The sequence below is a fragment of the Hippocampus comes genome, unplaced genomic scaffold (genome assembly GCF_001891065.2).
Source record: "Hippocampus comes isolate QL1 unplaced genomic scaffold, H_comes_QL1_v1.1 scaffold147, whole genome shotgun sequence".
NCBI lineage: Eukaryota > Metazoa > Chordata > Actinopteri > Syngnathiformes > Syngnathidae > Hippocampus > Hippocampus comes.
The window spans coordinates 2,804,329-2,827,045 of record NW_017805009.1 but is presented as its reverse complement, the minus strand read 5'-3'; the positions used below and the strand labels follow the sequence as shown (position 1 = coordinate 2,827,045).

At 41.4% G+C, this 22,717-nt stretch overlaps 1 protein-coding gene and 1 long non-coding RNA gene across 3 annotated transcripts; one reads left to right on the top strand and one right to left on the bottom strand.

The window, feature by feature from the left end:
* Positions 1-1,233: 1,233 nt before the first annotated feature.
* On the top strand, positions 1,234-21,534 carry antxr1a (ANTXR cell adhesion molecule 1a). Of its 2 annotated transcripts, XM_019860736.1 has the most exons (18): positions 1,237-1,715; positions 3,625-3,696; positions 3,774-3,845; positions 5,375-5,456; positions 5,590-5,623; positions 5,922-6,001; positions 6,417-6,485; positions 7,346-7,426; positions 8,073-8,133; positions 8,248-8,346; positions 10,074-10,143; positions 10,227-10,305; positions 11,239-11,334; positions 12,020-12,061; positions 13,020-13,115; positions 13,187-13,354; positions 14,091-14,171; positions 20,320-21,534. In XM_019860736.1, the coding sequence occupies exons 1-18, from the start codon at positions 1,561-1,563 to the stop codon at positions 20,728-20,730; spliced, it is 1,848 nt and encodes a 615-aa protein (XP_019716295.1). In that variant the 5' UTR covers positions 1,237-1,560; the 3' UTR covers positions 20,731-21,534. The 2 variants fall into 2 exon arrangements, with proteins under 2 accessions (XP_019716303.1, XP_019716295.1); XM_019860744.1 differs by lacking the exons at positions 14,091-14,171; positions 20,320-21,534 and adding an exon at positions 13,553-14,070 and having other exon boundaries at positions 1,234-1,715.
* LOC109510548 (uncharacterized) lies at positions 11,246-19,065 on the bottom strand. The gene is made up of 3 exons (XR_002167146.1): positions 18,759-19,065; positions 11,411-11,503; positions 11,246-11,344 (listed from the first exon to the last, which is right to left on the bottom strand). It is a non-coding gene; the product is annotated as an uncharacterized LOC109510548 (long non-coding RNA).
* Positions 21,535-22,717: the final 1,183 nt, after the last annotated feature.

The following is a 22,717-nucleotide window of genomic DNA, read 5'->3' as shown; positions in this document are numbered from 1 at the left end:
TTTAAGCACCAAAGCCATAAGATCACCAAAATAATCACCAGTGGTGAGCCAGCAAGGCTCTGCTGGCTTGAATATTAGCAGAATCACTGGCCTACATTTGCAACCTAAATTGGAATATTTGTTCCATGGAACTGTGTTCATTTATTACCAACAATCTATTTTTTTTCATTTTGGAATGTTTTCTTGGCTGCCCTACTTACAATGAATTTTACATGTTCAGCTTGAAAATATGCATAGAAGCTGCAACACACAAATGTATTGAAAATTTTCAGTTTTATGGCAACATTTTCAACACACATCCTTGTTGGGTCCAACGAGACGTAACATGTGCAAAGTCACTGCTGAACAATGGACAAACATTGGACAATAAAGAGGACCCAAAGAAAAACAGTGCCATAATACATGGCACAAATTTGCAAAGGGTCAACCAGAAACACCAAACCACATGCACACTGACATGTTATTCCACAATTTTTAATAAAGAGTGTACTTACGCAAGTTTTGTGGAGCCCTCGTGTGCATACCTGCACAAAAACAAGCAGGTGTGTGGGCGCGTATAGTAATCATTTCTGCAACAGGGAGTGATTTAGAGTGGAGAGGAGAATATATTTAATTAGATTTTGATTGATGATTTTGATTTTTGGTTGTTGACACACTGAATAGATAGACCCGATGTTTACTCATTGCCAATGCATAAGCTATGAAAATGCATCCTATACGGGAGGAGCTGCCAAAGTAAGGCCCACATTCAGCCCACTCTTTTCTTGAATCCAGCCCACAAAGCATTTACATGCTTGAGAGTCCTATAATATTTGTTGCATGATCAAGTTTAATTATTTCTTTTTTGTTGTTGAACTCTCATTTATATGAGTTTTAAAGGGGTTGACTTTGTAGGTTGTCCTGTATCTGAGAAAAGAGTAGTCTTTGGATTTTGAAAACTGAAAGAGCCCTTTTTTTAGATGAGTTGGAATGGTGATGCAAATATGAAGTATGTATAAAGTATGTAAAAAAACCAAAAACATCTACAGCATATATAAATGCTTGCTCTTACCACGAGTCAACAATCAAATACGGCAACATACAATGAGTAAAATAACAGACCTGCATCAGTATGGCCTAACGTCACATCACTTTCTATCATGTACCACCTCTAGGGGGCAGAATCTACTAATTGGTGGTAGAGCTCCCATTGTCCTGCTTTCTTCACTTTAAGGCAGCGCGGGGGGACAAAACATGTCAATGGCGAGAGTTAACAAGTTAGAGGGTCGCCTGTTGGCAAGGTCATTTGGTGAACAAAAAAGCTCAAGTGGGAGGTTGCGATTCTAGAAGGCCTTTGCATTATCTTTGTTGGACCCACTCTTATGAGAGAGCGCTCCTCAACTTCACTTCTTGAGTTACACTTCTGCTTTGGATGATTATTTATTTTGGATGCCGCAGATGACTGTGAAGGACTGACACAGGGGTCATCAAGGGCAACTGTCTTGGCTCCATCTTCATTGACACTTTGAAAAAGGTGCTCTTATTTTTCACCTTACCTGTGTGGGATTTTCAGATGGAATAATGTCTACATGTTGGAGTAGAAGATCGTGGATTCCAGTTTTGTTTGCTGCCACTCTGGTTATTCCTTTTGTTCACACCGGATCCGACCACGACAGAAGGCTGGCGGGCTCGTCCTCGTGCTATGGAGGCTTTGACCTCTATTTTGTCTTGGACAAGTGAGTTGAACTCTGTTGTACAATACTGAGGAGAGAATCGATTTGTGACAAAAAGTTTTTTTTTATGCAACACATGAATTCATTCTGCAAACGATTGACAAATACAAACATACAGTCCAATATGCAGAGCCATTGAATTTGAAGCATATTAGTGAGAAATTCTTGATCCTTTTTATGCTTGTTGTGATGAAGTCATTTGAAATGTGATCAGTATGCACCCTGCTGTCTTGCCATGTCAGCAGTGTAGATGGATTGGTATTGCAATGGTGTCATAGGGTCTAAACTATATTTTACCATAGCACACTGTATATCCACATATGTTAACAATTACTCTTGTAACACCTTGTTGTGTTTGTTCTCATCAACATAACACAGACCAGATGGGAGACTTTTAACCCAAAATAAATAATAAATGGGCAATATTGCACATACACACAAATATAAGGCAATGGTTTAGGGAGGGTTTCACATGCACTAAACTCATATTGGACAGTTCATTAGGTAGACCTGTACAATCTCATGTGATTCACACCGAAAGTAGTGCCAAAAATTCTACCTTTAGAATGATAATCGTACTCAGATGTGATAGACGCTGTCAGAGGAGGATTCATTTGAAAAACACTCACTATATTGTGGTTTACAGCGGTACAAAGCCAAAGTGAGAGGTGCTTTATAATGGACAGTGTACCACCTGGTACTCATCTAAATAGTTTTGGTGAATCGTTAATCCAGAAATTAGACCGGCAGCCTTCATTGAGACACGTTGAAGAGATCTTAGCCGGAAAACAGAGTTGCCACATCTGGGACATCTGTGGCAAGAATATCAGTCTGTCTTCAAAGTTAAAGTAGTAAACTCTCCACTTTCATACATTTCCATGTATTAATCCTCTAAGTACTTAGGCCATCAAGAAGCACAGTACTTCGGCATATTAATGTGTGGAAGGTTGGATGTGTAACTTGAGTGCGTGTACTCATCTCCAGTCACGCCGATGCATCGTCCGAGTAAATGTAGATTCTCCGTGTGGGAATCGTGCATGTGTCAAAGTTGATGCACATCTACATGCCATTCCATGTGTTAACAGAAGGCATGATATCGCTGCCTCTTTTTATTGTTTTTGCATTGTATTTTATTCTGGATACAGTGAACTTGTAGCAACCATGCCCTCTACCTGCCCCCACCCAGTATTAGCCTCATCATCTCTTGCTGTCTTCCCAGCCTATCTTTCATTGGCTCCAGATGTTTTAATGTTTCAGCCTGCTGTCTTGCTTTTTCGCACTGGAACTTATGTCATAGCAACAATGGAAAAATAGGTGTTTGGTATGGAGGAGGAGGAGGAGGAAGAGGGTGGTGGGGAATCTGAGTTTATAAAAGCAAAGTTTAAACAAGGACATCAAAAGTGATTTGAAGATACAAGCACACGCGTCTTTATTTCATATCATGCAATAAAAGATATGTTAGTATCCTGAATGGCGAATGACTTCCTTTCGCTCTGTGATGGTGTCGTGTTAAAAAAATTGCACAGGATGTCGAGGTCTTTGTGGCAGTTGCGCTTCAACCCAATAAAAACATGAAGGAAAACAATGAATACCAACAGCTCAGCTTCACTATGAGGGGGTACAAAAGAGAACAAAATGGATTAACATCAACACTGAACTTGTGATCACAGGGTGGTATACACGGTGACTTAATGTGCGGTCATTTCGCAGATCGGAATAATTAATTGTGGGTGTATTAGAAGAATGTTCGCGATAACTTGAGCAGAGCTAAAAGAACGTACTCCCTCAGGAGAAAGCGGCTTAAAGCTCCAAACTGTTGCTGATTTGCTTCTGTGGAAACACTCAACACCACTCAATTAAAAAAGCAGCTCTCTTTTCTTTGATGTAACTAACCATGTGATGTTTTTGATAGATCTGGGAGTGTGATGGACCACTGGACTGAAATCTACCATTTTGTTGAGCATTTAGCTCATAAATTCATAAGGTAAACTAATCAGTGTTTTGGAATTTAGAACCTTTCAGGAAACTGATCTAACACAATTTCATTCTACTATTCTTTAGTCCACAATTACGGATGTCATTTATCGTGTTCTCCACTGAAGGGAAGATTTTAATGAGCCTGACAGAGGACAGGTGGGTACATATGACCTATTTTGGGATTTTTTTTTTTTTAATGCTAAACTGTACTGTACTATACAGTACTCTGCTATGCTATACTATACTATAAACCCCTGCCATTTCAACAGGGGCGTGTAGACTTTATATCCGCTGTGGTTTCCTTTCACCTCCTTTGCTAAAAGTTGTATTATTGACTGTTGATTATGTTAACAGAAATAAATAAATAAATAAGGTCATCAATAATACTGTTTTATCTCAATTGTAAGAATAATTCTGGTGTTGGGTGCTCTTTTTTGGGGGTTGAGCACTTGACCTCCAAAATATCCGTGCACATGCCTGGTCTGCATCTAATTTGTTCCCCTAAGATGATGCACTCAAATATTGTACGACTCCTGTACTACTTAATCCATCTGGATCATTCTATGCGGTTGAGGCGAGAGTAATGACGTAACTTCCTTTAACGATTGTGATAGTTTGGCAAATGTCACTCTAGTTAAATAAACATGCATTGACTACGCAATACTACATCACAATATACTTGTACCGGTAGGTGAAGAGAGACAACAAAGAAACACATTAAATGTACAAATATCAAAAGAAAAGTAGAAATGAATCTTGATTAGGGATGGAACGTTTTTTTGAAAACTGGTGAAACCGTTCCGTTTGACAATTTCAGACTGGTTCGACTGCATTTCCCTCAGAGTGCTAAGCCAAGATGACGGCATGCATGGTGGCATGTCATGATTCACGCTAAAGAGTACACAAGCAGTGGACAATATGTGGGTCGTATCCTTCCAGCGACACCGCAGCCAGTCATATTGCATTGGGGCGTCTCATAGGCTTCCCTAGTTGGATTCATAATGATACATAATCAAGCTCTGGTACATAAAACCAAAGACTTGAAATGACAAATAGCTGGAAAACGCTACGTTTGGGACTTAGGTGTTTTGATTATCACAGAAACGTGGCTTAACCGAAGGATATGCAATGCTAACATGCAGCTAGCTGCATGTTAAGGCCCCCGGGGCCTTACTACACACGACTTGTAATAACTGCTCTACCTGATTTGGATGTAAATGCCTTCAAGTTAAAACTTAAAGTCTGCAGTGAAAGCTCACCTTTGTCGTTTAATTTCAAAACCACTGTGGTGGTATTTAGAGCTAAAAACGATAAGAATTCTGTCATGCCCATGAGTGAAGATATGAAGTTACGGGTGTGCATGAGTTCAGCTCATTCACTTAAAGAGCTTTTATTTACTATGCCGCTGGCATAGTTAGAAGAACAAAATAATAATAATTGAAATAATAATAATTCAATAATAATCATTAATAATACTGCTGTGAACATATACTTTATCTTTTAACCTAACTATATAAGACACAATTGAGTTTTCGAACCGTCAACTCATATCAAACCGAACACCGTGAGCACAAAGCCGAGATACGAACTGAACCCTGGATTTTGTCAACCACTCCGAATCTTAATAAATACTGTAAATACATTGCATTATATGAGATGGGCTTGTTTTGCGTATGCCACCTCAGAGAGCGTATCCGCAAAGGTCTGGAGGAGCTCCAGGGAGTTCATCCAGGAGGGGACACCTTCATGCACGAGGGCATCCTGAGGGTGAGCTGCGGCATTTCTCACTCCACTCTTCATACAACATAAACAGCACACACAGAAAACCCACTAAACAGATGTTGCCTTCCTGCAGGGTGTGGTTGTTTGACAGCTCATTGTCCTTGTTTTTGCTCCACAGGCCAGTGAGCAGATATACTATGGAAACATAGAAGGTTTGTCGTACAAGATTGTACCTTTCTTTTTCATGTAAAAGTCTTACCAGTAAAACCATCCTCATATTAAAGACTGAAGAGTCAGGGGGTCTCTGAAGCTTTTAAGCCTTTTTAATGTGAGGAATCATTAAAAAAAATGTTAAAATGCTCTAAGTGAAAGAGCTTTGCCTTATCACCATTACCTGTTTCTCCATGCTCATAAATGGGGCTTACGCTTGAAATCTGACACATTTTTCTAGATAAGCACAGATAATACATTTATTCTCAAAGGATTTGACCATATGGTTTACATCCGCAGGTTATCGCACCGCCAGTGTGATTATAGCTCTGACAGATGGAGAGCTGCATGAGGATCTCTTCTACTATGCCGAGAGAGAGGTCAGAGAGACAAATAGGCTTCTACACTAATTGCAAGCAGGTGAAACATTTCTGTTTGCACCACTAACCCCCATTAAATGGCGCCACATCAGCGCTTTGAAAATCCTGCTGTTTACTGCTCTAAGTCAAAGCTTCTGTAAGAGCCCAGTGCAGGTGAGCTGTGATGGACTTTGTTGTGTGTGTTCAAACACATGTAGCTAGCCAGGGTAATAATAGTCCTTCATGAAATCAATGATTTATTTTTCAAAATAGTCCTGCTTGTTGCATGTCTTGTAAAACATGTAGCTGGATGACAAATTTCAAAACGGTGTAGTTGTGTTTCGTAAAATGTTGTAAAATGCTAAGATGTAACTGAATCCATGTGCTGAACGGAATTTTGTTTTATTTGTGTTCTCAATCTTTGCCAACCTGACAGGCCAATCGCTCCCGGAGCCTGGGGGCCACCGTTTACTGCGTTGGGGTGAAGGACTTCAATGAGACTCAGGTGCCTGTTTGCATCCCCTTTAGTCCATATGTCTCAAACATGAAAAACATTCCACATTTATTTGTCATGGAATGAAGCCTCTCATAGTGTAGTGTAATAAAGGGGTTACAGATTTTTTTAATGCAATATTTTAATGGTCAAGCTGCCAAATATTTTACTTGACAATGGCAATAAATAGACTATCGTTATATGCAAATATTAACATCACAGAATTTTTTAAAAATCACGAAAACATTTTTTAAATGAAAAAATTTCAGGGGCAAAAAACACACTGTACAGCAAAACAGCATACTCTCGTGCTGTCTTTTTCAACAGCACATCACACATTTTCAGCGGCCACAGTACCTGCGTCCAACTAAAAAAATAAATTAAATTTAAAAGAAAAATCATGTGCCAGCATACAGTATGCCACACGCAGGAGTCACCAACTCCGGTCCTCGACGGCCACTGTCCTGTGTCTTTCATACGTCTGCCTACTCCAGCACACCTGATTCAAATGGTCAGCTCAACAGCAATCTCTACGGAATCCTAATAATGGTCCTGAACATTTGAATTAGTTGTGTTGAAGTGAGGGAGACATCTCAGACATGCAGGATGAAGGCCCTCAGGGACCGGAATTGGAGACCCCTAGATTTGGTTATCTGGACAGACAGGAACAAAAAGTCAGCAAGAAAATCAGCCTAAAATAACATTTCAAGGATCATGATGAAAGTAAAAAGGGTATTATTTTCATAATTGAATGCTGTTTTGTGTTTAGTATAATATGCACAGTGGAAAGACAGCGATACAGCATGATTGTGGGTAAATTTGTCAAAATGTCAACATCTGGCTCACTGGTGTTTTTAATTGCTCACCTTCAGCTGGCGAAGATTGCTGACAGTAAGGACCACGTATTCCCGGTCAATGATGGATTTGAGGCTTTGCAAGGGGTCATTGATTCTGTAAGTATCACTCTGGTCCACACAAGCAACATCTGTATGGAAATAAGCGACATGGCATTGTCGGCCCACAGGAAATCACCTTGAAATATAATACCTCCTGCACTCTATGATCTTCTAGTTAGACTCGTTAGAATGCATACCAAACTTAAAGGACCGTAAGCTTCCTTTAAGCGCTTGCATCCATGAAACTCTGCCTGGGACACAATCCCAGAAAAAAAAAATGTTGCTGTAACTGTGACTTTGCTGTTTTTGATCAGTGAGGACCACGTTTGGCCGAACAGGATCAAATAGATTACTGGATCTCTTGTGACCTCACTGTTGTCAGGAAATAAAAAGCAGTGTGTCGTGACAACAAGATTGCCTTTCGATAGGTTAGCCTTCTCATCTGCAGCGCATTATCATCTCATTTGAATTTCAAGGAAGCAAGTATGTTGTTGTAGATGCCAGGCACAGTTCAAAACAGTTGAAGTAGCAATATCATGTCAAGAAGCACAGCAATGCCACAAGTGGATGCTGTGGGACGGGAAGCATGAGATTAGCATAAGGAAACACTGACGCTGTAAAAATATTGAGGAGAATGCCAAGTTATTCCTGTTATAAGGCTTCCATATTGATGTTTTCCCCCCACCCTCCCTCATTTCCTCAGATCCTGAAAAAGTCTTGCATTGAGATTCTGGCAGCTGAACCTTCCAGTATCTGTGCAGGAGGTGAGGAAGCAACGTTTCCCTGCATGCTGAGAATCATAAACTTGGCACTGAAGATTTTGGGGTCATCAACAAATGTTGAGGTGACATTTTGTGTTTTCATTTCTCCTCTGCCAGAGTCATTCCAGGTTGTAGTGAGAGGAAATGGATTCCTTCATGCTCGCAATGTTGATAAGGTCCTGTGCAGCTTTCGCATTAATGACACCGTTACTAAAAGTGAGTGAAACAGATCTTAAAATCCAAATGACCAGTATGTTTATTTTTTCTGGGTGTAGTTTACGCCGACATTGTTTTTATATAAGAATATTACAAATACCTCTCACTAGAGTTAAGATGTAGCTGTGTCAATACAAATATCCTTTATTGTTACACACCACCAACACTTTTCCGATCGTGTCCATCATGATTGAGCATTAATATCTTTGTAAAGGGAGAATGTTTGACTCTTATCTTGGATCTCATTATCATATCTAGGTGAAGTTTAAATTAAAAGTCCAGTGCGCAGCTGGGATCCTGTGTGATCAAAGACAGGTGCCGAGTTTCCCGCTTCTGCTATTTTATGTGAAAACGGCAACCAGTGCCACACATGAAACAAAATGTTTAAATTGCCTTTAGGCTAACAAACAATTTCTCCACAGTCTTTGTGGCTGGAGTACTTTAATGGTTGTGGAAATCGCTTCCTACTGTGCACACCACAGCTCAGCGGGAAGCGTTGGTTTAATTTACAAAGAAAGATCAAACACTTCTGCTCTATCAGGCAAACTGGTAGAGGTCGGCTGTTTTCGAAAGCTAGTTTATGTCGTGTCGACATGATGACTGGTTGCACGATAATCGATAAATATTGCATGGAGAGATATTACAGAGGAAAATATGTCATTTATCAGTCAATTCTGAGGTTTGAACGCAGGCTAGGGCCTTACTTTGTGGCATTTGTATGTTCTTCCTATACTTGCGTGAATTATCCCCAGATTAGGTTACTTGAAGCATCTCACTTGACCTTAGATGTGAATGTGCTGTTCACTGGATTTGTGGAGTTGTTTTTGAGAAGCCATCCTTCCATCCATCCATTTTCAACACCGCTTATCCTGAACCGAGTCTCGGGGGGCTCGCTGTGGCCTATCCCAGCTGAATTCGAGCGGAAGGTAGACTACAGTCTGAAATGGTCGCCAGTCAGTCGCAGGGCACATCGAGAGACAAACAGCTTTTGACACCCACATGCACACCGTCACCGAGTGAGAACCGATCCGACGCTGCCCACACACAAGTCAGGCGAGCGTACGACTACACCATCAGTGACCTACAAAGGCCCCCCCCCCCCCCAGTCCAATTTATCTCTCTCTTTAATGGATGACAAAGTGGAGCGAGATCATATATGATCTGGCACAGTTGCTGTTGAGCTTGTTTCTGGCCACATCATTTGCTTATCCCTCCATCCTGCATGGAGTTTCAAGAGTGGATCAGCCACGGCCCATGTGTGTCTCGTGTTGATTTCCTCACTTCTGGGGTATGCTCTCCCCCAGCCAGAATAAACACAGTGGCCTGGTCATGGTGCTTGTTGGAGCTGCTTTCCAAAAAGCCAGCTGGAAATGGACAAGACCTAGATTTGCCTCAAAAACAAAACCTATCTGTTTTGTTGAGGTGTTTTCTACGAGAGACTTTGTTCCCTTAGTACTGAAAACACTTGTTTTGATTTTAAGGGAACGCACTTCTCAGAAATTTGTGAACAGACTTCTTGCGAAAGTCACTACGTTTCCGTGAACATGTTCCTGGAGTTCCCTCTCCTCTTGCCAAATATTCATTCACTAACTTGTTGTGAACAACAAATCGATTTCAGAAAAACAGTTATTTTGACTTTTCAGCAGTCTTTTATAGGAGTGGTTATGAGAAGACTGGAATGTTTGGCTCATGCTTATGTATTGAAACGTTTCCATCTTTGTCTCTAGTGGTCAAACCTTTGATAGTGGAGGATACATATCTTCTCTGCCAGGCACCTGTGCTCCAGGATGAGGGAATGTCAGTTCACTGTCGCACCCCCATTTGTTTTTCCACGGTGCCGCCAGTATGACAGTTCACTCATTTTCTCATTTCTTTTCCAGGGCAGCAAATCTTTACGTCAGTATGAACGAAGGGCTCAGTTTCATCTCCAGTTCCGTCACCATTACAACTGTGAGCTGTGTGAGTACAACGTGACTCAGAAAGTAGTCCTCTAACATTGTAAAACTAAACACACACACACACACACACACACACACACGCATTCATTCCAGTGTCAAAACTGTCATCATAACTTTTATTAATTGTAACTTTCCACATTTTTTTGCTTATATTCTTAACTGACATACAATTGTAAATTAAGTTAGCGCTGTTTGTTGCATTCCGTACATATTGTATATTTGAAGCTCAAAGAGATATAAAACCCAGTTCGCTAATGACATGAGTCAATATAAACTGCCAGACTTTGAGCCTTCTCTCTAGTATTGACCCTTGCATAATACGTAATATTTATATGTTGTCAATGTTGTCAATATTTGGAATTGCTCCGCAAATATTAAAACCATGGCTCACTACAAACGTGACAATCTGACGCCAAACAACTAACTGCGAGCTCCAATTTACCTCAGCGCCTCAGACTGGGTGAACATATGCCCCACAGACACAATAATAGATGAACTGTGTGTATTGCTGCTTCGTCTCCTTCGATTTGAGCAACTGCACCTCAATCAACCACATGCGTGGTTGTGCAGGCTCACTTCAAGGCTCACAAACTTTGCCACCGCCAAAGAATCTTGCCTTTAAGCTTGTAGTAATGGATCCTTATTTGTCATGTCCTTGTTTATGATGATACTCGTGTATCCTGTACTACCGGAGACAAATTCCTTGTGTGTTCTACATACTTGGCCAATAAAGATGATTCTGAAATGCAAGTAACAATGCCATTCAGTGCTTCACATCGTTTATTTCCGCCTCTCATGACAAATAAATGACATGGTGGCCTTTTAAGTTAGAAACAAATCAACTTGATCGACCGAAGGAGCAAGAAATAAAAGGGCACCATCTTTGGACAGTATAATTCTACATAGAGTGATGCTCTGTGTTTATATGTCACAGTCTGATGGGACCATTTTGGCCATTACTCTGCTCATCCTGATGCTGCTGCTCATCTTGGCTCTCCTATGGTGGTTCTGGCCCCTCTGCTGCACTGTGGTGAGTCCACCTTCTCATATAAATTAAAATATAAGTCATCCCCTTTCGGACTGAAATCTTTTTACAACACGGCTACCTTTACGCTCTCTGTTCTTGTCTATTTCATGGCATTTCAAGTCCATGCGTGTCTGTTTGGGAAAATGATGCCGGGTTACCATGGAGAGTCATTCTTGCGCCAGGATTTGGAGAAGGATGGAGGAAAATCACAAATAAGAAAAATCAGGGTCACGCATTTAATTTGCTGTCTTTATTTAGTTTAGAATCAACCTGACAGCTCATCTGTAGATGGTAAAAATGACACAGAACCACACACGAGAGGCGCGTGCGGCCTGTGCCAGACAGACTAAACTGTACGTGCAATATGTGATCACATATGCTGGTAACGCTCCAGCCTTGCGGCAATCTCAAACAATGCACATCTGAAACTATGAGGAAAAGCATGACTATATTACACAGAGAGGATATTGCTCCACAAATAAATACTGAAATAAATGTCGCATTTTTGGGAGCTCAATTTTGCCCCCAAAAAATGTGGACGGCAGATTTCTAGGTCAGCGCATTGCTCATCTAAGTGGACGAAGCATTTCCTCAGCCATGGGCGGAGACAACCGTGTTTTCGACATGCTTTCGTGACTTTATCTGATGTGGACTGATCTTCTCTCTCCGCGTGTTTATTCCTTCTCAGATCATCCATGAGCCGCCGCCACCTATTGCGGAGGAGAGTTCGGTAGGAGCGCCACTCTTTCAGACTCGAATGATTCCCTGCCAGTGTTTAGTTTATTCTGACATCTTAAACCTCAATGACCAAGTGCTCTCATTCTCTCTTGCCTTGGAATGAGTCTTGAACAATCTCTCAAATGTGTTACGAGTTGACGCCCTCCAATATTAACAACGAAATTCAGACTTTTGCTATTTTCCATCTTTACCCATCCCAGTTTTGTGGCTGTTTTTAATTTATAGCCTCAAGTCAATCTTCCCCGCATTCTGTTTGGAAGTATAGCCGGCCAGTAATTCACTAGTATCCCATTGCGTTTGTTTACAGTAATTATACTGTTGAATCCTGAAACTGATCGCCTTTGCGTGCTTGTCAGGAGTTTGTCGACTTGACAAGATGAAAGATTATTAGTCAGATGGACAATATATTACAAGGATGAAACGTCATGACAATTTCCTTTTGGGCTTCTGTGTTATTTCCTTGGATGTGTCAACCACTACTGACAGACAGAGAAAACCGAAGAATGGAAGTAAGAGTGGAGAATGAAGAAATTCTTAAAAAACTATGTGTGGGTACGATGTAAGAGGATATTTGCAGGTTGTGTTCTGGTCGCTAGCCACAACATTAGGTACACCTGTACAATAGAATATCTGTTTCCAAGATTATGCCCTTAAAAAATTAATCTGGCATCATTTTTATTGACGTGTTGGAGATGTAGAAATGTAATTGTGGTTATTGTTTGCAGAGGTGTAGATTGTTATATTTGGACCCTTTTATGTCCAGTTTATCCAAAAAGGTCATCCAAATATTTTACTCAACACTTGGTTTGATGCATTGCATATCTACACGCCATCCAACTGTAACCATAGCAACAAAGACATTTTGATAGGCATCATTTCAGTACATGGAGCCAGTGAAGTGACTTATTCAAATCCCCGCATCATTGAGCTTCGTTGTCACAACCCAACAGGATGATGAAGACGATGATACGCCAAAGAAGAAATGGCCCACTGTAGATGCTTCCTACTATGGAGGACGGGGAGTCGGGGGAATCAAAAGGATGGAGGTGAGAACAGAGTGTCGAGTTACTCCACCTTCGGACTTGAAATCCACCTACAGCAAAGTGGTCTTTGTTAGGTTCGCTGGGGTGAGAAAGGCTCCACAGAAGAAGGAGCAAAGCTGGAGAAGGCCAAAAATGCCAAAGTGAAGATGCCTGAGCAGGAGTTTGTGCAGTCCCCCACGCGTGTTCTCAACAACGGCATGCAGAAACCGCTCGGACCGCACAAGTGGTACTCTCCCATACAGGTACATGAATGAATGCTCTGATAATTGCTGAGATAGAGAAACTTCAACCGGATTCAGAAGTTCTTGTACATTTCAGGCCAGGCAGATAAATGTCTGTTTCTGCATTATACATAAACGTATGCAATCTGATCTAATGAAATGTGACAAAAAATCTGAATATGATAAATTGCTGCCAGACCAAAGGCCAGTTGTGATCAGAGCCAGATGGACTCATATTTGCCAGTTCCCACTTATAAACGCCCTTGAAAGCAACCGTTTGCATGTTGGTGCGTCGATAATGCACACCTATTACAAAAGATCAATGTTAATCAGCTGCGGGCCATGTAAGTAGAAACATTGCTGAGATCTGTTTATGAATGTGACACGAAATATTTTGAAGTAACACGGCTGCTTTGACGCAGCTCGTCCAGCGCTGGCTTAGAGGAGTGACACTTCATTCCCATTGAAAGGAGATTGTTAATGGAAACCAGGCTCCTGTTGGACTGACCTCCAGGGAACAGGGCTGTGCGACTAGCATTTTTGTGAAGGGGGGGGGAAAAAATAACAACCTCAGCTGTATTGCCTCCCTTTATCATCAGTATAGCTGCTTTGTTTGAAACTACGAAGAGAAGATTCATAGATGGATGAAGACGGGGTCTTGATATATTCTATGTCGGGAAGAAGGGCAGAAACCAGGATATTGCACTGCAACATCTGTGTCATTAAGATTAGCATTTTAACTGCTTTGTTTCTATAGAACAAGCTGGATGCATTGTGGGCCCTTTTAAGGAAAGCCTACAACCGCGTGTCTGTTATGAGACCTCATCCAGGTGATAAGGTAAGATTACCACAAAGTGACAGATCACGTCAATCAGTGTGTGTGTGTGAGATTGCATGAAATTTGCTCAACAAGGAGACTCCTTTTGTACCGCTAATTGCAGAGAAAGTGCTGAAGCTGCGAGCGCTGTAGATCGCAGTGTTTCCCCAAATATTATTGAGCCATGTCACCCATTTTGCCTGAGAAAAATCTTACGGCACACCACCAAACCAAAATGTTGCCAAAATTACGCATACTGAATTGACGACAATCTTGTTTCAGTTTACTCACAAAATGACTTACTCAGTGTGAAATCTTGGCCTGTTTATTTGGACACAAAGTTAATATTCATATTTTTTTCTTTCTAGAAAACCCTAAAAACAGGCCCAAATACTGAATATATTATATTTAACACTAATTAATAATGCTAATTTTGTATGAGCTGTTCAACTGAGGATGTCGGCAATATTAGCACAGGTGGCCAGCATGCGGAGATGTTTCAGGGATATATATGACATCGGACATTATTTTAGCAAGATAAACAATGTGATCATTTACTGCATAGCAAACAGTTTTCTGGACCCCAAGGAACCACTGACCCCAATTTGAGAACCGTTGCGTAAAAAGAGCCCCACGGGTGAAGTGACTGTAAATTGGGAGTTAACCTTCGTCTGGCGTCTGGCTGGCTGCAGTGCGAATTCATGCAGGGAAGAGATGTCTGTTGAAGTCATCGCAGGAAAAAGCCAAATGTGATTTCCCGATGGCCAGCTGCGTAATCAAGGCGATAACGGTTCACTCGACTGTTGGCAGTCAACGTGCAGTGTCGAGGGATATGGGATTGGCACAACACAACAACATGAGCAACATTAAATTATGAAATCACATTTAACAACCTCTGTTGAGGTGAAATTGTGCCCCCCAGAAAAGTGAAATGAATGTACGGCTCGCCATACTAGCATTTGTTTTTGCTGACTACCACACCATTTGTACTCTCACATTGTTTTTTTTGTATTCTTTCAAAAATTTGTGCAGATTCCACTTGCCAAGACTTCATGTTTATGGTTGACAGTAACATGCAAGGTTATCTGCCCCGCACAACAGTTCATTGAGAAGCAATATTTGGCATTGTCCAGTGATGACTTGACCAGAAATCTTTTCACTACATCAATTGGTGCTGCAGCCAGAATTGAGATGGATGTAAATTCCTTACAGAGTTTCATTAAAAAAAAAAAAAAAAAATGCTTTCTCAAAATTTAGAGTAGATGGAAATCGGTTGTGTGTCGTTTCTTTTTTGCAAGATCTTGCTAATGGCAATCAAAATAGTACTTCCATTGGATAAGCTAGTAAGGTAATGTAATCGTTATATTCAGAGCGATAATTTTCACATTTGAGATCCAACTGTTGCTGTGCAGTTGTGTACCATTCAGTCAGGCTGTGCTATACCTGTACAAAGGTCTTTACATACACATACGAACGCTATGCATACCAGCCGCTTGTTTATTTTCACAAAACTGTGTCAGGTGGCACACAGCTGTGTTTATACTCAAGTCTGACCGGGAGTATGGAACAATGTGAGTCATTGCTTCGTCACAAGTGTTTCTCATTTAACACACAAAGACAGCAGAGGGAATGGCACGGCCAGCTTTCAGGGGTACATTTTTTTCTTTGTTGTTCATTGTAGTTACGGGCTGCATGGGTATACGCTTATATCCAAGTAGGAGTATGTCAAACAATTTTCTGAAAACGCATGCAGAGACATGGCCAAACTAAGTGCAAAACCTATTTGCAGATATAGGCATTCCATCCCCGGGACGGAACGGTCCATCCGTCAGTCTTGGATGGACGCCGATTTTTGGGAGGGAGGACGAGAAGTTTTTTTTTTTTTAAAGGACAAATTAATTTAATTGTCCCTAACTGGGTTAAGTATGTGGTGTCAGGAGGCAAAATAAGGCTAGAGTGTAGCCAAACACTGGATTTTCTTAACAGGCTATTGCATCTGAATAGAATTCTTATAGCAACGCTACCACCTATTGTAAGGTCAGAGAACATAAAGTGCCTACAGACACCCGTTTCACTAACAAGGGTGGAAATGGACTGGGACGGAAGCGCTTTCAATGGATGACGATTATTATATGAATAAGGATGGAGGGATGATGACAGAAAGGTACCCAGGTCGCAGACGGGGGACTGACTGACAAAATCGGCTAAAGTGCTCATCTCTGCCTATTTGAAAATATTACATGAAAACAACATCCTTGAAATGATCACATCCATGTGTGCAGATGTCGTTGAGCAAAGTCAACGTACGATGGCAATTCCTAGAAGAGGCCAAATTATGCAACCAACTCCAACATTCCACTTATCATAAAATCATTTGATTAATCTGTTATGTCGAAGATCTGTTGGTAACATTTTGTCCAAGTGCTTATGTGGAAGATTGTTGACTACTACATTGGGCAATCCTGTCATAATTTGATTTTGAACACTTTATTCAGAGAGCTTGAAAATTTGAGTGCCTGTAAGACATATGGGGCAGTACAGTGTGTTTCAAAGTAAGATCTTACACACACACACACACACACACACACACACACACACACACACACACACACACTCCTCAAATCCACTGACTGAGGTCATCAAGAAAAAAAAAATGCAAACAGGTGTTGAACATTAACTTATAGAGGTGTCAAGTTTTTTTCCCCAGCAAAGTTCCACTTTAATTGTATTTGTCATTTTTTTCCAAGTATAGATATTAAAAAAAACACCCACACCCACACAAGCCCTTGGATTTGATGTAAAAAAAAACACTCACACCCACACAAGCCCTTGGATTTGATTACTTCTATAAATTTGGAGTAAGTTGTTACTCTTTGCAGGATTTAGGGACCAAGACTTGCCGTGACGAGTGAACATTTGTAAGAAAAGACTCCACCCTCAAAATTGCTTCACTGCCTGTGTTAATAGTATAAACTTTAAATGTATGTTAAATGGTATACGGCAAACAACTCTTTGGGGGTCCATATCCATCGATAGCGCAGCTCCGATCAACCGTGAAAACTGGCTGTTTTTCATGCTAACGCAAGCCTCAATGCGCTAGCTTGTGGATTTGGTTCATCTTTCTGCGCTACGCTGGGCATTCCGGCATACCGAGGGTGCTTCCTTTGACATGTGCCAGAGTTTGGTGGCTAAGAGTAGACTAACCTTGACGCCTTCTGGAACCACATCTAACTATTAGATGATCTCTGCACTGAACCTGCCGCATGACACAAGCAAATCAATTAGCTGCGAATCAAAGTGGCTGTGTTCACGCCCGCAATGGCACAAAATGCCCTTTTTCGAATACGCCACTTTACAACCATTTGCACGGGTCTGTCCCCCAAAAAACAAAACAATCTGTTGATGCTTTCTAAAATAAGGTCTTGCTAAGTATGCTACTGTCTCATATGACATGTATGAAGTGTTTCAAATTGATCATTTCTGTTTGAAATATTTGTGGAATACCAAATTGTACAACCTCAGGAACTTTTGGTTGAATGAAACCAACAGCCAACTTCATGAGCTTAAGTGAGTCTCTCCTGTAAAGCGTTCTTCGGGGGCACTGAAAAAAAATAAAAAGAATAAAGCCTCCTTGAGGACTTGCAGTAAACAGGCTGCTCTGGTTGCAATTAGGATCCTCTCTTTTATAACTTGGCCTAAATGAATGCCGCGGTGGGACTAACAAGATCCATCCATGACAAATGCAATGTCAGGTTCCTGTAACACGACGTCTCCTACCGGGCCTGAAAAGATCAACTGTGTGTGTGTTTTTTGTATCGAGTTGTGTACATTTCATACTTTGTCTCTTCTCATGGGGAGAAGAAATTGCCCATTTGTTTCCAACTTCGCGTGCCACATTTTTTTTAGTTTGTTAGCACACTTAAAGACAGATTTGCCGTTGTTGTGTAAACAACACGAGTACCCAGAGAACACAGACCTCCACCAAGGCTTAAACATTCACATGGACGGAAAAAGTGGAGTTAGAATACTGGCTCGGATCGCCTTTAAACTTGATGCACTTTTCAACTATTGACCCTCCATACACATTCCATTTGAATTGAGATATGATTGTCACTGTCTCATCAATGTACGGAATGGTAATTTAGTGGAAATATCATTGGAAACGGTTCTTCCTATCAAATGAATCCTGGCTAAATCAAGAAGTGTTGGCAGGAAATTGTACACACTCAAGGAGACAAATAAACCAAGGTACTGTAATTGAAAGCAGGTTTCTGCTTCTCGTCAACACACCATTAAATGCAACACACACAAGATATATGTTGCCCTGAAGAGGAAAACCCATTCTATTCAGCCAACATGTAAGAAAAAAAAACAACAACAAAAAAAAAAAACACTTTAGAAACCAAAAGCAAACTCCTTATACGTATATCTTCACTAACGCTATCGGGTGTGATTTCACCCAGCCAAGACTTCACAGTATGATTAACCCTTTCATGCACCCTGTCACCTGATAACATAATAAGCCATCCACTGTCCCTGAAAGGGTTAAAATAAAAAGTGCACACGTAAAAATGAATTACAAACGAGGACGAGGACAATTTGTCCTACCTTTTGACTTCCAATGTGTCACGAATGGTGCGGTGGAGGACCCCAAAAGGCAGGCCGGGGGGAGGAGGGAGCAGGGTGAACTTGATAAACTGTATTAAAACACTGATAAAACTAAATTCAGAACAAACTCCTGAAAACAACAAGGATCCAAAGTAACAAACCAAAACCCATGGCAGACGCAAAAACAAAGTGAAAGCAATACAAAAAAAAATAAAAAATCCATAGCAGGGAAGGCACAAACACGAACAAAAGCAGTGACAGCAACAACAGAAAGGAACAACAGAAAGGAACAACAGAAACAATAACCCGATACTATAATAATAATACATTTTATTTGTAAGCGCCTTTCAAAACACCCAATGACTTTACAATCAGGAACAAGAACAATAAAACACAAGCGGTGGGGCCGGGAGTCCTTTTGACAGAAAACTGACTAATGACATGATGACGAACAGGTGTGCCGCTGTAGGAGGAGCCCGACAGAGCCACCTGTTGGTCCCAAACAAATCAACCGTGACACAATGACTTTTGATGATATCGTGAACGGATGAAGCCAAGCTAAAATCACTGTTACTTTCTCATAGCATCCGAATTAGTGATTTTAAATATGATATTTAAATGATATGCTAGCGCTTTATAAGCATTCACTTAAATGGAGGGAAAGATTTATATGCTGAGTTGATTTACAGTAAAAGATGAAAAGGTTTTTACTAGTGTTGTCAAGCAATTATTATTTTGTAAAAAAAAAAGAATCCATTTTCTGTGATTAATCGCTATTACAGTATTTGCATTTTTCGATCAAATGGTTAAACAAAAAGCTAATGTACATGACCTAGCTCATTTTCTCTGGATTTCTGCAGAAAATCGGCCTTTTCCATAAAACTTAGCAGTTTTCTAATGCTGATTGCCAACGAACGGAGAAAGATAGAAACAAACTTTTTTTTTCTGCTGAAAGAAGAGAGTCTCACCTTTCTTTTGACAGGTTGCATGTATATATAGCCATAGAACAGAAAATTCCGTGGGCCTTGCAAATCAGTCAAAATTCAGTAAAATATGAGGGATTGAGCGGGTTGCTCCAGTGAAAAGGGGTGGTATTCAATGAGTTAAAGTATTTGCATTTTTCGATCAAATGGTTAAACAAAAAGCTAATGTACATGACCTCGTTGGCCTTTCCTGCAGGGTGGTTTCTCGTGAGCATTTTGAAAGCGAAGCAGTCAATCGTGTTTGAATTGGACTACAGTCCTGCATTTTCCAGCGATATGAGAATCATTGAGCCTGCTCCAAGCTGAGCTTTGGACACGTGCGCAAACTCTTGCACTGATGCACTCCAAAACAATGACAGTCCCTTCCTTTTTGATCTTCACAAACATTAATAATATGCTGTGAAAACGAGTGCTCCAAGTAGTCAGTAGTCAAATAGAAGTACATATTCAACTCATTTACTCAAATAAAAAAAAAAAAAGAATTGAACTTTTCTGTTTTTATAGGCCTGTTGAATAGACACTAAAAGTCACTGAGCTGCACCGTAAAAAGTAACATCTGGTCCGCTTTGTCATTTCAGGGCCGATGCATGAACCTCATTCGAACAAAGTCGGCCACTCCTCGCTACCCCCACTATAACCCGCCGCCCATCTACACCCCTCCCAGCAGGAGTCCACCTGCACCACAGGGCACTCTCCCGCCAACCCCCTGCGGCCCACCGTCGTCGCCCCTGTTCTCCACTACCCTGCCCTTCGTGCCTTCGACGCCCTCCGACGCATCCCCCTCCCCTCCATCCACTCCTCCTTATTACACCCCGCCTCCCAAACGGGCCCTCCCTCCCACCTCCTTGCACACGCTCGCCGCGCCCGAGCTGCCGCTCACCCCGCCGCCGCCCCTCTCGCCCTCCGGCACCTTGCCCCCGCTACCTCAAGGCCCCGCCCCGGGACGAGCCCCGCCGCCGGCCCGCCCGCCGCCACGCCCCGGCCTGTAGCTGGGAAAGTGAGAATCCCAGCAAGAATTCGTGACCATGTTTGATTGTGTCTGCAGGAGAGCAAAGCCCAGCAGGCTGTGGCCCACCTGCCTTGTGCAGAGGACAACGAGGAGCTGCTTTCCGCTATTTGTCTACACTGACTTTTGGACACAACTAGCCCAACGGATGCTTGAATCACTGACATTGAATCATATTCATTCTCCCGCAGAGAGATTTAAGTGTCCACTCCCTGTCCAGCTGAGAGATGATAGACTCGCACATGGGAGCACGATCCTATAACGATAAAATGACTCCAACTGCATCATGGAGAATCCGACACAGCCTTGCGTTTTGATATCAATGAAACCTGAGCAGTTTCATCGATCCATTTTCAATAGCGTTTGTACTTCTTGGGGTCAAGGGTGAGTTGGAGTCTATGCCAGTAGACTTTGGCGGAGTGGCGGTCTTAGGTGGGCATTGGACTGCCTCGTATGCTGGACTGTTTGGCTCGTTTCATTGGAAGAAATAGAAAAGAAGAGAATTTGTATTTTTCTAAGGGGAGACAATCGCTGGGCACGAATAACCATTCACACTCACATTATGACACCTCTGCAAATATTAGAGTCAGTTGAAAAATTGTATGTCATAATCTTTGTACAGTTCTTATTCCTTGGTAAACCAGATTCCGTATTGTCGTTTACGCACTTGAAAATGGGCGCGTCCGACTAGAGCATGTCTGCGATTGGAGAACTTGTTTTATACTACTCGTACCGGTAACTTGTTTGTATGAAGCTGTTGTTTTAATAAAAGTGTTAAAACAATCACTCCTATTGTGCTAATAGATGAACTCCAGCATTGATAAATGACATCATGTTTACCAATGATGTGTGCGTCACGTGACTGTAAAACGGCTGTTCTGATGTAAACAGCTCACACTGTTATAGATCAGGGGGTTCTCAAACTTTGAGCCTAATAGTCCCTTTCGAAGACTACATTTCAGATTTTTTAAAAAATTTACAATAATGGTGCCAGAATGTTACAGTGGGTTGTCAATATAAATGTCCTGTAAGAATGAAAAATGACATGATGGACGGGTGTTTCTTTCAAAAGCAAAGTACAGTAAACCTTTTCATACGTTAAATTAATTTTGCATTTCTGGATGTTTTTTTTTTTCTTTTCTCGTAATTTTTGCAATGTCCATTCTTGATCCCAATCTTTTATTTTTTTATTTTTACCCTCTATGTTTTTACTTTCATATGGCTTCCATTCTAGTGAACTATTAATGGCTGTGACAAAACTCACTATTGATTACTGAGCTAGTTGCGTGCACAGTGACTCGGATCACTAGGTTCACACACTGTCACTCGGCAGGGCAGCAGTGGAGACTGTGAAGTGGGGGAGGAAAAAAAAAATCTAACTTCCATTATGGCTAAGCAGCTCCAGATGTTCACACGCTGCATTATGCACACATGTGCGTGAGCCATCACGGAAAATAACGGAGTCCGACTAATCTTCTGGAAATATGGACGGGTCTTAGGAAAGGCGAAATGGTGCTAATGACTCCTGGCGGGGTTTTGGGGGGGGGGGAGTGCGATGAAGAGCTAAGGCCACCTCTCACATGAAGAAAGTCACATGAGGCTTTGTGGGTGACTCCACGAGCGGCTGCAATGAATCGCTGCAGACATGTTTGTGGCAGGTCACCGAGTCCAAATATTTCATTACATTTCTTTTTTGTCTTTTATTTTGACTTAAGTGAAGAAGTTGAATCGGTGCTTACATTTAAGTACAATGCTATGCCCTCTTTAAACGACTGGGTCAAAAGCCGGTCCAAAAAGTACCATGCCAGTGGTGGGTTATTTATTTGAGGATTTTGACCCAACCTGTCGGATCAAGATTTTGATCCAAAGAGGGGTAGTAACTACCCATACTGATGAGTTAAAGCTGCCAAGAAATGTGTTACACCACGTTATCAGTATAGCTGTGATTAACCCCTTAATTCAATGCGCTC

Bases quoted from the DNA above. Each gene is read 5' to 3' on its own strand.
- antxr1a (XM_019860736.1), top strand. From the start codon at position 1,561: ATGTCTACATGTTGGAGTAGAAGATCGTGGATTCCAGTTTTGTTTGCT. The intron at 13,116-13,186 runs GTGAGAACAGAG...GGTCTTTGTTAG, and splicing joins GGGGAATCAAAAGGATGGAG to GTTCGCTGGGGTGAGAAAGG. The intron at 13,355-14,090 runs GTACATGAATGA...TTGTTTCTATAG, and splicing joins AGTGGTACTCTCCCATACAG to AACAAGCTGGATGCATTGTG.